The sequence below is a fragment of the Perissodus microlepis genome, chromosome 15 (genome assembly GCF_051167445.1).
Source record: "Perissodus microlepis isolate ML-2025 ecotype Zambia chromosome 15, ASM5116744v1, whole genome shotgun sequence".
Lineage (NCBI taxonomy): Eukaryota > Metazoa > Chordata > Actinopteri > Cichliformes > Cichlidae > Perissodus > Perissodus microlepis.
Window position 1 is genome coordinate 37462128 of NC_140475.1, and position 14570 is coordinate 37476697.

At 42.7% G+C, this 14570-nt stretch overlaps 1 protein-coding gene across 1 annotated transcript; it reads right to left on the reverse strand.

Moving 5' to 3' along the window:
- Positions 1-9417: 9417 nt before the first annotated feature.
- LOC146372641 (uncharacterized) lies at positions 9418-11606 on the reverse strand. The gene is made up of 4 exons (XM_084952577.1): positions 11349-11606; positions 9813-10636; positions 9639-9719; positions 9418-9555 (listed from the first exon to the last, which is right to left on the reverse strand). Exons 1-2 carry the CDS (start codon positions 11419-11421, stop codon positions 10029-10031), a joined length of 681 nt encoding a protein of 226 aa, XP_084808703.1. The 5' UTR covers positions 11422-11606; the 3' UTR covers positions 9418-9555; positions 9639-9719; positions 9813-10028.
- Positions 11607-14570: the final 2964 nt, after the last annotated feature.

Below are 14570 nucleotides of genomic sequence, written 5' to 3' on the forward strand. Positions count from 1 at the left end.
TGTTATACATGCCCTCACAGCACCGGCACATCAATCATCCTATTTTCACCTTGTCACCTTCATTAAGTTGCTCTCTTTCTACAGAAGGCCCACCGCATGCATGGGGGGGATACCGTGGGCCAGGGCTGTGGCATCTAATGTCTGGTTGTCAGTGTCCTTTGGAAAAGCAAGTGATTGTCCTAAAATCAGATGTCCCAGCAGATTGATCTAGTTTGCCATGCTGGCAAAAGACCAATACACCAAGACAAACAGCCATTTATGCTTTTTACACAGACAGCCCATTTAATCAGGGAACTTGACACAATGTATTTTTTTTCTATCCTCTGTTAAATAATTCTTGTAGAATAACGGGCTGGGGAAAACATGGAATAAAACACAAGGAGAGACAAGGGCTCAAATACACAGAGGGGCACACAGGGGGTAAGAGTCACAAGGGGAAAACACATAATTCTTGTAGAATTATTTAACTAGAAGAATTGTTGTACCACACATTAAAGTTTCAAATCAGTGAAAAAGCAATCGTGCCAAAGAAATGTCATGTTTGTTTAAGATGACTGCAATTATGGTATTAACAGAAAACACACATCTCTGTCTCTTTTCTTTTCAGAATCAGAATCAGAATCAGAAAGGGTTTTATTGCCAAATGTTGAGCAGGTTTACAACATTAGGAAATTGCTGCGGTGCTTCAGTGCAAACATACTGTCATAAATTACGCTTAAATAGACATGAAAATAAAAATAAGAATAAGAATTAAAAGTGCTAAGTAGATAGATATATACATGATATATACATGAGTGCAGGTGGTGATCAGTGCCAAACATGGAATGATGCAGTGAACACAGCGTAGGGTCATGTGTTAGTGGTGGGAACAGTCATATGGTTATTGTTCATGTGTCCAACAGCAGAGGGGAAGAAACTGTTCTTATGGCGAGAGGTTCTGGTGCGAATGGACCGGAGCCTCCTGCCTGAGGGGAGCAGGTCAAACAGACTGTGTCCAGGGTGAGAAGGGTCAGCTGAGATCCGAGCTGCACGCCCCAGTGTCCTGGAGGTGTACAGGTCCTGCAGAGATGGGAGTCTGCAGCCAATCACCTTCTCAGCAGAGCGCACAACACGCTGCAGTCTCTGTTTGTCCCTGATAGTGGCTCCAGCGTACCACACGGTGATGGAGGAGGTGAGGATGGACTCGATGATTGCAGTGTAGAATTGCATCATCGTCCGTGTTGGCAGGTTGAATTTCTTCAGCTGCCTCAGGAAGTACATCCTCTGCTGGGCTTTCTTAATGACGGAGGTGATGGTGGGCTCCCACTTCAGGTCCTGGGTGATGGTGGTACCCGGGAAGCGGAATGAGTCCACAGAGGTGATGGGGGTGTCAGTCAGGATGATGGGGGGGAGTGGAGCTGTGTGCTTCCTGAAGTCCACAATAATCTCCACTGTCTTCTGGGCATTCAGCACCAGGTTGTTGTGGCTGCACCAGGACACCAGACGTTCAACCTCCCTCCTGTAGGCAGACTCATCCCCGTCCGAGATGAGTCCAATAACGGTGGTGTCATCTGCAAACTTGATTAGCTTGACAGACTGGTGGGTGGAGGTGCAGCAGTTGGTATACAGGGAGAAGAGCAGAGGAGAAAGAACACAGCCCTGAGGGGAGCCGGTGCTGATGGTCCGGGAGTCCGAGACATTCTTTCCCAGCCTCACATGCTGCTTCCTGTCCGTCAGGAAGTCAGTGATCCACCGGCAGATGGGATCAGGCACATTCATCTGGGAAAGCTTGCCTTGGAGATGGTCTGGAAGGATGGTGTTGAATGCAGAGCTGAAGTCCACAAACAGGATCCTGGCGTAGGTTCCTGGGGAGTCCAGATGCTGCAGGATGAAGTGTAGAGCCATGTTGATGGCGTCATCTACAGACCTGTTGGCTCTGTATGCAAACTGCAGGGGGTCCAGGAGGGGGGCCGTGAGGGTCTTGAGATAGGAGAGAACCAGGCGCTCAAATGACTTCATGACCACAGATGTCAGAGCCACAGGTCTGTAGTCATTTAGCCCAGTGATCCTAGGTTTCTTGGGGACAGGGATTATGGTAGAGGACTTGAAGCAGGCAGGCACATGACATGCCTGCAGTGAGGAGTTGAAAATGCCAGAAAACACTGGGGCCAGCTCGTTTGCACAGTGTCTGAGGGTGGCAGGAGACACACCGTCTGGGCCGGGAGCTTTTCGAGCATTCACTCTTAAACTGCTTCCTCACACCTGCTTCATGAATATGAAGAGTTGTGGTGGGAGGAGGTGGTGTGAAATCCTCTTTTGTGTGGGGTGAGGAGGGGGGTGTTCTAGGTGAAGTGTTTGAAGGTGGTGATGGCTCTATGGAGGGGGGAGAGGTGGGGGAATGAGTGTCCAAAGTGTCTCTATTGTTGGGGCCGTTGGAGGTGTGAAGGCTGCCTGATGGCTCGTCAAAACGGCAGTAAAAGTCGTTAAGGGTGTTGGCCAAGAGCAAGTCATCAGTGGAGTGGGGGGTTTTAGGCTTGTAGTTGGTGATATTCCTAAAACCTTTCCACACAGAGGCCGAGTCATTCTCTGAGATCTGCTGCTGCATCTTCTCAGAGTGCTGGTGTTTAGCAATGTCCACTTCGTTAGTGAACCTGTACTTGGCCTCTCTGTAGCAGTCCCTGTCTCCGCTTCTGAACGCCTTTCTCTTTTCCAGCCACAGCTTTTTGAGTTTAGGAGTAAACCAGGGTTTGTCATTGTTATAACTCACCCTGGTGCGTGATGGCACAATGCTGTCCTCACAGAAGTGGATATAGGAGGTGACAGTGTCCGTAAACTCGTCCAAGCTGTTAGAAGCAGCCTTCATTGTGTCCCAGTCTGTAGACTCCAAACACGTGCGAAGCTCCTCCACAGCCTCGTTGCTCCACAGTTTTTTGGTCCTCACGACAGGTTTGGAGAGCTTCAGCCTCTGTCTGTACGCGGGGATAAGGTGGATCATGACGTGGTCAGAAAGTCCGAGTGAAGCGCGGGGCACCGCACGATAGGCCCCGCTGATCGTGCTGTAACAGTGGTCTAATGTCCTCTCCTCTCTGGTCGGGCATTTAATATACTGCTTGTATTTGGGAAGCTCATGGCTCAGATTGGCTTTGTTAAAGTCCCCAAGAGCAATGATGAGAGAGTCCGGGAATGTCCGCTCCATGTGCAGTATCTGCTCCGCGAGTGCGCACTGAGCTGCCTGCGCATCCGCATCTGGCGGGATGTAAACAGCGGCCAGGATGAATGAAGCAAACTCCCGCGGAGAATAAAACGGTTTGCAGTGAATAAAAAGGTATTCCAGAGAGGAAGAGCAGTGCTGAGCAATCACTGTTACATCTGTGCACCAGCCACTATTAATGTAGAAGCAGACACCTCCACCTTTGGTCTTACCAGAGAGAGAGGCCTGCCGGTCCGCGCACAGCAGATGAAAGCCCTCCAGCTTGAGCGCGCTGTCCGGGATGTCCTCACAGAGCCACGACTCCGTAAAACATAAGACACAGGAGGAGGCAAAGTCTCTGTTCATGCTTCTCATCAGGGCCAGCTCGTCTATCTTATTCCTGAGTGAGCGTACATTGGAAAGGAAGATCCCAGGAAGAGCAGTTCGCAGTCCGCGTCTCCTCAGACGCACGAGTGCGCCGGTGTTCCAGATCTACTGGCGTTTAGATCAACTGGCGTTGGTCGAACAGATGTGTGGCAGTCTTGCGTTTCAGGAGCTGCTACCGACAAGCCAGCAAAAAAAACGCCAAATGTGTCATCTGTGACACTTGTGAGGTTATCTCAAACACACTCTGTCAGTCTCGATGCTGTTGAACAACAAAATGTTTAAAAATGTGGCGAGTTTACCTGGTGATATCCTCATGCGCGATGCGATCGCGAAAACAGCAAACAATTAACACCACGCCGATGTTGTTCACAGGACAGCAAGAGTAAACGATCGGGAGACTCTTGTCGTCGTTATCGTTCCCCTCGCACGTTTTATTTCTCCGGTTTCAGCGTTTTTGCTGCACAACTAAAGCGAGCAGTTTACTTTGTGCACTAACATGGACTTGAGTCAACCAGCGCCACCTCTGGCCAAGTGCCACAGCCTACAGCCAGATCAACTTGTGACACACATCTGCAGCACGTTTGAATTCGTTTCATGCACAACACATTTGTACCTTTCAATTGTGTCTGTCTGTGCGTCATGCAAATAAACCTTTGAAAAGAATGAAATGATATCATATATTTCTTATTGGCCTACATTTGTACAACATTCCAAATTATATATACAAAGTCATAGAAATCACCACTCCAATTGGTCATCATGATTTTAATATTCTCTTTTCCCATAACAATGAAATACGCCTTGGACAAATATAACACATCAATATTTCATTAGTGTTGTCACATCACATCCTGTAAGCAGAGTCTATCTGTGTCTTTTCTCTGGAAATGAATATTTCCAGCCAATATAGGCAATCCATCAACATGGCTGGAGAGTTGGTAGTTATATACAAGTCTGTATAAGTGTGGTTAATCTAATGAACATTTGTAAGGAGATGGCAGTTACTGTGAATTCACAGCAGTTACACAGTGATTAGTAATGAACAGAGCCAGTGAGAGTGAGTGGATTTAAGAAAGTCAGTGACTCAGGTGTGTCGATTGGTTTGTCATCTGTTTTTGAGACTGGAGGGGACGTAGAAATCTTTTGTTTTAAATCTTAGTTAGGAAGATTCCTGTTTTAAAACAAGCATTTTGTGTGAGAAATGCAAGAAGTACACCTGCAGAAAGCACACAGTTACATTCTGTCCATCACGTGGACAAAATCGAAAATGTTGAGCATTGAAAAACTGAGAACGTTGGGCAAGTTCAAAAGAAATGTGTGTGTGTGTGTGTATAAGAACGAAAAACCTTTACCAAATGGTTCCTAAAATAGTTATGGAAAGTCTAACTGTTGTATGTCTGTGTTCTACATGTTTATCTGATGGAAAATAAAGTTGCTATTGTTTTATTGCAGTTTCTTGACAATTCTGAGTGGATTTACACAGTACGGGTCAAAATGACCCGCAACAAAATCAATGTCACCTTTTTGTTTGTCAACATAATACAAGGGTTAATTTCCAAAACTTCCATATGATCTTCAATTTGTAGCAGATACACTATCACATAGCAGCTGGAGCAGTCTCCAATGGAGGTCAGTCCACTGCTGCCACCTGTGGCCAAATACCATAGCCTACTACTAGATTAACTTGTGACACATCTGCACCTGCTGCTATGATCACATTGAGTAGAGGCTGAGTGGCTACACTTACCCCTGGTACATCCAGATCTACCCACAAACATGTTGAAAGATGCAATCCCAGCAATGTGGATTGTCAACACTAAAAACAATCAGTAAGCAAAGACAACAGGGATCAATTTTTTCTGTTTATTTAGCAACCACAACATTTGTAGTCGCCTTCTGCAGAGGGGAAGTCCACACACACTGTGTGGTACCACTTCCCACAGAAGGTGCATTCAATCTGCAAGAAAAATTAGATTGTCAGAGTCATTCATCTGAAGTCAGGCTCTTGAGTAAAGCAACTAAACATGTTACAGTGTGCAGATACTGCATATTTCTGTGCAACAGTCTTATCTGTGTATCACTTGATGTTTCCATGCGTCCTTTAGGTGCTCTAGTGTCTTTAGAGTGCAAAGGCATGCAGGTCACCTGAACTATAATTCCACTGTCGGTGCATCAAAGTGACATGTCACCCAGTGATGTTGAAGTAACCCAGTCAAGGTGCTTCCATCTGAGGTATTGATTTCGTTCTCTTACCCATGCTAACGACATGTGATGTTACAACACTGGTGAAATATTAGTGTGTCTATATTTGTTCACGAGGAGTCACGATTACGGTGACTATCAAAATCGTCGATGACTAATTTAATAGTCGACGCGTCATTTGAAGCTTTGTAAGATCACAAAAGACGCAGGAATAAGTAGTAGGATTTAAGAGTGTAATAACGGACTTTTAGAGTTTTATTTTATTTATTCTGCAATGCTTCATTACTCACTAATGTTACAAATGTTGAAAGGTAAAAGTGTTCAATAAAATCCTAAATATTGCAAATTGCTGTAAGAAGTCAGTTCTTCTTTCGCTGCTTTAGGACACATCCCATTATATTGACTACTGTACACACACTACTTAATATTTAAGGTAGAAAAAATACTGGTTTCTGTGCATGCATCTGCAGTGAAGGTGTGTGTTGTTTTGCCATGCAGCTTTTACTTACTTAGGCGCAATCAAGCACTCTTCTTCATTTTGCCTACCATGAAGTCAAGCCAAAGAAACAAGAAAAGAAAAACGATTTTTCTGGTATCTGAAGTATAACAGTTCCCTGAACTACCTCTGATAGTGTCCTCATCATGATAATATTCCCTTTATTTATGATTAGTTATCTTTATCTTCAGAGGTGTGGGTGACAGTTTTAGTGTTTGCTTTAAAAAATAAAAAACAACAAAAACTCAAAACAAAAACTTGAAATATATATATTCTATATACATATATAGAGATGCTCACTCCTGATTGGACACTGAGCTGCACCACCTTCTCCTTCACTCCTCCACCTTGCTGTCCTCTGTGCTCTCTCTCCTCCATCTCCAGGGAACAAATCAGAGTCTGAGCACCAAACCTGTGGACTGTTAGTCTGCAGATAAGAAGGAAAACACACAGAATTCTCATGTTTGCCATTTTTCATACCGTATTATTATCGTATATTAGTTTACCAGTCCAACAGATTTATTTTCCCAAATGGATCATTACAGCTTTTGCCACACTGGTCCACTTGATTGTCAAAGTGTATTAGCTCTTTATTATTTCTTTCTTTTCTTTGAAATGATTACAATCAGAACGGACAGGACTGGGGGATGGGAAAGAGAAAGATGAAGAAAAGAGAAGTTGGGAAGATGCTCAACAGAAGGAGATGGAAAGCAAAAAAAATAGGAGAAGAGAGAGAAGACACTAAAAATCTGTTTGATCACCTGCTGGAAAAATAAAAACAAGCAAAAAGAGAAAAACACAGTAGCGAAACCACAGCAAAAACCAACATAAGCACAAGTTATAGTAAATAATAAATATCTCCACATCCCGGAAGGGGCCTGATCGAGCCACAGGGGCCATAAACTGACAGTTTATTTATAACTAGAAATAATAAAGCAGTTGACGTGTTTCAGGCTGTGACTTTTAGTATCTGTTGGTACTTCATCACTTTGAATAAGTGTAAGTCAACACCAGGCCGCACTTTCAGTCTTTCCATTAAACAAATGAACAAGAATCCATTATTTTCACCATTAAACAATAAAATATGCTTCTTGACTCCTTGATGCAGGTGCCCACCTACGACCTGGTTTATTAATACTAAGCTAAAGAGGAAAGCAACTCACTGTAGTTCTCACAGCTCAGGACAAGCAGACACCTGATGTTGAGTGACTGAATGGAACTAAAACAAGAATTCATAATTATGTTTGTCTGCCATGAACACGTGATGATAAAACTCTGCATATGCAGTCAGGAGACTGATGACCTGTGAAATGAGCTGTTAGAAATGTGCAGATATGTGTAAACATTGATCAGCATTTAACATCCAGGATGGAGCAAAACTTCTGACCTGCATGTATGAGAACCTTTAATCACATCATCTTTGTAGTGAAATAGCTGATGACTCATTAAACGTTTCCATGTAATTTATCCACAGTGAAAAATATTCACTTTGCTGGATCTGAAAATCACGTGTTCATTTCATTAGACACTAGCAATACTATTAAACTGGACCTTATCATTATCATATAGCACTAAATGTGAAACTGTGTCATATAACAATCTATATATGTAATATGTGTTTGCCTGAATCTTCCAGCACAAACAGAAAGACGAGCTGTTGTCTGAGTATCAACGCAAGTACACACCAGAAATCGTTTAGTAAAGACAAATTTAATAAATGAAAGCTGGTGAGAGGGTCTTTGATGTTTCTCTTTGGATCATCCTTCCATCCATTTCTTCAGCTTATCCAATTCAAGATTGGAGCCATCCCAGCTGTTATGGGGCCAGAGGCGGGGGTACAACCTGGACAGGTCAGTCTAACACAGAGAAACAGACAACCATTCACACTCACATTCAACCTAACTGCATCTCTCTGGACTGTGGGATGAAGCTGGAGTACCTGGAGGGAACCACAAAGGCCCGAGGACTGTCTTGCTCTCAGGTGACGGCCGTTCACGCTGCTCTGAACACTCTCAGTTGTCTTTGGATCATCCTGTTGTTTGTCTCCCAGTGTCGTTACTGCTCCTCTCCTTTCAAAGACAAACACCAAATAACACCAAATGAGAGTGAATCACTTCAGAACAACGTGAACACTCCTGGTTATTGTGAGCAAACGTCATAACAAGATGAATATATTTACCATTTTACTGAGGGAAAATCTTCTGTGTGGTGTTTCTTCTCATCTTGGCTCTTTTTCCTGACACCCCGTCAAGTCTGTGACAAGTCTGTGACTTGACAGGCCCACCACCCCGTGCGGGTGGTGGGCCTGCGGGAGGATGGGCCCATGTCTCCTCTTCGGGCTGTGCCCGGCCGGGCCCCATGGACTAAGGCCCGGCCACCAGACGCTCGCCCTCGGGCACCCTCCCTGGGCCTGGCTCCAGGGCGGGGCCCCGGTAACCCTATCCCGGGCAGGGTAAACTGTTCCCTCGATATTCTTTTCATAAGGGTCTTCTGAATCGCTCTTTGTCTGGTCCCTCACCCAGGACCAATTTGCCATGGGAGACCCTACCAGGGGGCAAAAGCCCCCAGACAACATAGCCCCTGGGATCCCTGGGACACACAAACCCCTCCACCACGATAAGGTAGCGATTCAAGGAGGAGAAAATCCTGGATAAAGGATAATAATTAATAACATCATCAAAACAGACAAACCTGAAAGAATTGCTGATCAGAGCTGTGACAGAGTCACAGATTAGTTGGATGTATACTTATCTTTCACAATGAGAGCGTTTGCATAGACGTCTCTTCAGGTCTTTTTATTGTTTTCTTTCTGGAGAGGAAAGTGATGAGACTGATGAGGAAATACCAAATACAAAGACTGACAAAGGGAACTGAAAAAGTCTAACCAAAACCTATACTGGGGGAAAACTGTAGGAAACAGAACTACTGAGGCAAGGAAACACGAGGGGACGGAGACTAACACTCTGACAAGGGACAAAGGGAGACTGACACAATATTTACACACAGGAGGCTGATTATGGGAACTAAGGACACATAGAAACACAGCTGAACCGAATAAGAAATGAACAACAAGTCGAAACAAACTCTAATGACAGTTCAACAAGTTTCTAAACACAACAAATAACTTTCAGGATGTTTCAACAATGTGTAAAATGAGTTCTTATCTTTTTTTGTGAGAGGGCCTTCAATGTTTCTCTTTGGATCATCCTTCCATCCATTTCTTCTGCTTCACCAATTCAAGATTGGAGCCATCCCAGCTGTTATGGGGCCAGAGGCGGGGGTACAACCTGGACAGGTCAGTCTAACACAGAGAAACAGACAACCATTCACACTCACATTCAACCTAACTGCATCTCTCTGGACTGTGGGATGAAGCTGGAGTACCTGGAGGGAACCACAAAGGCCCGAGGACTGTCTTGCTCTCAGGTGACGGCCGTTCACGCTGCTCTGAAGACCCTCAGTTGTCTTTGGATCAAATAACACCAAATGAGAGTGAATCACTTCAGAAACACTCCTGGTTATTGTGAGCAAACGTCATAACAAGATGAATATATTTACCATTTTACTGAGGGAAAATCTTCTGTGTGGTGTTTCTTCGCAGCGTGACTCTTTTTCCTGACTTTTAGAAACAAGAGGCAGAAAAGAAAGAATAAAAGTTAAAACCTCGACGATTTTCAAATATTTTAGGACATTATTTTAGAAACAACCTTAAGCACTATTTACTACTTACCACTTTGTTCAGGCTTGCTGACGTTCGACATGCTTCACTGTATATTATAATCTCAAGCGCTTCCTTGCTTGAGTCGGGCTCCGGATGCTGCTCTCTTCCTCCGCCTTCCTCTTAGCACGCTTTGCCGACATATTTAGAACACGGCAGAGCACCGAAGTGAGAACTCTGCCGTCCACGCTGTAGTCTGTTACTCTCCAGCGGTTCTTCATCTCAGTGTCCTCTGTTCGGTAAACAGTGGAGATGACTCTTGTGATGGGGAGGCCGTCGACAGTCAGGGTGCGGACACAGTTCCTCCGATCTGCCTTCAGCACAGCAAGATCTGCTTTCTCTGGAAGAACTGGAGTCAGGAAGCGTGGATGAGAGCTGGAGCCCGCAGGCGGCAGCATCATGCCAGCTGGTGAGTCTGTAGGAGGAGAAGGAGTGGTGTTCTCTCTCTGGCTCTGCCTCACATTGACAAATGGTGTCGTCACCTGGTCCCGGTAGGACCATCCTTTAAAAGGTATGTCAGGAAAGTCCTTGGACCCAGTCACCAGGTTATGGTAAAGAGTGAGGACCAGGGGGGGCATGGAGTCCAGATGGCTCCTGTTCAGTTCACGGTTCCTCAAGTTAATGACGACCATCTGAGGTGCAGTGACTGGACTCACCAGATCAGCTACGAGAAAGCAAAGCGTGCGTCTACGTTAATCATGTGATCACACAAATTAAAGCCTGAATTTAAATTGTCCAGACATGGCTTTACATCATCATAAGCTCTTCCACACACAAACAGTAAGAAGCTCCCAGCAGAACTCATTGTTTATGAAAGCCTTCACATTTTTCACCTGGTAAAAGTTTTCATGTTGTGTAAGGCTGCATGGACTTTCACTGAGGTTTTAATACGCATTCACATTAAGGAGTAATATCTTCATATTAGTTGAGCATCGATATTTTGAGAATAAAGCAGCTACATTTAGGTGAGAAACCTCCCACCTCCTTATTGCAGGCACACACTGTTTCAATCTCAAACTCATCCAGCGACTCTGTGAACTTTTAAAACTCCATTCTCCAGCTTTACACATTCACAATCTATGAAACTTTCACGTATAACTCAGCGCCAGCAGCCCAAACATGTCAACTCAAACCCTCTACATGCAAAAACGGCCCGCGCGCTGACGTCAGCGTCCTCCAATGCCTTAGCAATTAAAAAAAAACATGGCGCCATCTTTATAGTGTACTGGCACACGTTAAAATTGATGTTACTCAAGTATGAAACATCTCATCCTAAATGTTAACACTCATGAAGTCCTACTTCCAAACAATAAAAGACAAAAATCTAAGTTGTATTTGTTTGCTAGCACTCTGACATATTAGCCTGCTGTACTCACCATAGCGTTGATCTATCACCTCCTCAATGAAAAGGGAGATCAGGTGCATCTCGCGACTGAAGTTTGAAGTCATTTTGCAAATCCTTCTTGAAGATTTTCAAACGTTAGCTGTAGTTTGAAAAATCCGAGTTTTCACAGCACTAGTGGGAAAAAGCTCCTGTTTGCGCTCAAACGTGAAACCCGAATTCCCATTTTGCCTCCTGCTTTTATACCTGCACTCAAACACGTCATCATCACCATGACACCCAGTGTCACCGAAAATCAATTGTATATATTTAAAATAAAGTTCGTCTAATTATCATAGTTTTTAAAAAATATATATATTTCTCATTTTATTTTACTGTTTTATTCATCCTTTTTAAAAAATATATTGCCAAACTTTGTCGTTTTAATTCTTTAAAAAATCATTAATTCACCAGTTTACAAAAATGAAGATCGATATCTGAAATTTAAATTAATAAATAAATAACTACAATTGATAATGGATTTTTAGCATTAAAGAATAGTTTTTCAATGCTTTAAATGTTATCAGAGCCGATGTTGTGCCAAAAAGTGATCGCAGTCCAAAAAGTGATTTACGGTATTGAAACGTTTGTTTGTGTCATGACATTTGTAAACAGTTGATGTTTAAGGTGCAGTTCATGTGGAAGCCAGAGGAGGGTGGTGTTGTGCGCATAATACAAAGTGATGGCGAAACCTAAAAGACGGTGTCATGTCTGCTCCCTGAAGCAATCTCATAACAGTTTCGATCTATTTCAAGCCAGTTAGCACATTTCTGTTATGAAGTGCAATCATTTTTTGGCAGTAAACTTTTAAATCCTTTTATTATGAATATCACATTCTCAGACTTTCAAGAGAGACCAGACCAATAGGGCAGCAGAAATCACAAAAATAAATAAATAAATAACAGTTTTATAAAGATTAAAACAGTAAAAAAAAAAAAAAAAGACTGGAATGATTATGATGTATAACACAGAATATGTACAATAACAGAGTTATAAACACACCTAGAAAACACGTGATACTTTTATTTCATCTATAACCTCTGTGCAAATTTTGTTGACTGCAAAGTGTTTATGAATATGTTTTTAAAAGCTGGTTATCTGACTGTCAGGTAATAGCAATTAAAAAGAAAGCTGATTCTTATTATTCCTGAATGGAAAAAGTCCATTATGAATTTTTGTTATGAATTTCATTTATCAATCCACCTCCTCACTGCTCTTTCCCGGTGCAGCAGCCAGAGTTGGATCAAACAGCCAGATGGCTTCTGGAGGAAGACTAACTGCAACAAAGGGTCTCTGGGAGGCTGCTCAGGCACAGCAGCTGAAAAATCAAAGATGAAATAAAAACTGGACCTGATCATGGTGCTGGATGAGACAAAAAGTCTAGATGATAAACCAGTGTATGAATTAGTAACACTGATTATGATGATCATGTTTAGGTGGAAACTAGCGAGCTAACTTCCTGCTAACCTCTAACTCAGTTAAATTGAATAAACTCTGTTTTCATGGATGCCTGGATGTTAAACTTAGTTGTTAAACCTGGTAAAGCAGCAACACTGATCATTTTATTAAAGATGAAAGAAGTTAGACCGTTTTTAGCTCTCAGTGATCCCTCAGTGTTCGTTTGACTTTGGGACCTGAAATATGGCAGCTTTTCACTTACACATTTTTGAACCACTCATTCATAGAAATAGTTTCCAGTCAAAGATCTGGACAGATCCACCAAGTTCACAGTAGTTTTACAATTTTCTGCAGCGCAGAAAAAAAAACCCTGAAAACATCACACTTCTGAAGTAACACATTGTGATTCATGTACAAACAACTAGTGTTGGTCAAGTTACTTGAAAAAAGTAATCAGTAACTAATTACTGATTACTTCCCAAAAAAAGTAATCCCGTTACTTTACTGATTACTTATTTTCAAAAGTATTTAATTACTTAGTTACTTAGTTACTTTTTAAAAACACGATTTACTACCTGAATAGGTGAGAAGACGATAGATCTTTCAGCCCAATCCTACTTTTTCTACATAATCCATCATACAAAATGTAATCAAATGGAAAAGTCTCTTTTTAAAACTTGTTTTATTAGTTTTAACCTTTTAACTATATGCATCAAGCAAAAATTTAATTATATGCAACATTCTCTGACTGGAAGAAAATTGTTTAACATTTAAACCTATTTTCTGCACATTCCAGCTCATAAAATAAAATATTTTTTGTGTTTACACTCACGCTTTCAAATAGATGCAAGTAAAACACAGCAGAAAATAAATAAAGTCAAAGACTAGCGGTCCTTTTGCTCTATTTTCACCTGTAAAGCAGGAGTAGGATAGGCGGAGGTTTACCCTGGTGCAGGTTTGCCGCAGCGGTCAGTTGAAGAATCCGCGAGTTTCTCTGTGAATTTCCCATTACGTGGTAGCGCACTCGGTGCTTGCTTGGAAGTTTAGGGGTTTTTTTTCGCTGTAAAAAGAAGTTTTCTTCCCACGCACAACGGACACTAATGTTTTTGTCACTTTTTATGGAATCAAACTCAAAGTAAGGTCAGTACTTCCACGCTTTAAACGCTGCACGCTCATAATCTCTCCCGCACTCGATATATTATCCATTGTTGATCTGCACACAGCTGTTGTCACAAACGTCGCACTCGCTTATGTCACTGTCATGAGACATTCTCGCAGAAAAAAAAATCACGGTTTTAGTAACGCAGCGTTCCTACGGGAGAGTAATGGTAATCTAATTACCATTTTTGCAATAGTAATCCCTTACTTTACTCGTTACTTGAAAAAAGTAATCGGATTACCGCACATGACAAAGCTGATTCTTATTATTCCTAAATGGAAAAAGTCCATTATGAATTTTTGTTATGAATTTCATTTATCAATCCACCTCCTCACTGCTCTTTCCCGGTGCAGCAGCCAGAGCTGGATCAAGCAGCCAGATGGCTTCTGGTGTCATGAACTGGCTGCGTGGAGGCAGAAGAGGACCCAAACGCAAAACTCACGGAGACGAAAAGCTGAACTCAAAATCACTGCTTTATTGCAGGCTTCACAAAGAAACAGAACTAAACTGGGAATGCCAACAGAAGACCGAGGGAACACAGAAAGACACACAGGTTTGGGGAGGAGACATGGACAACGCGACACTGAACTGAGGGAGACATGCACATAAATACACAGAGGGTTAACGAGGGAAGTGGGAGCACACGGGGAACACAGCTGA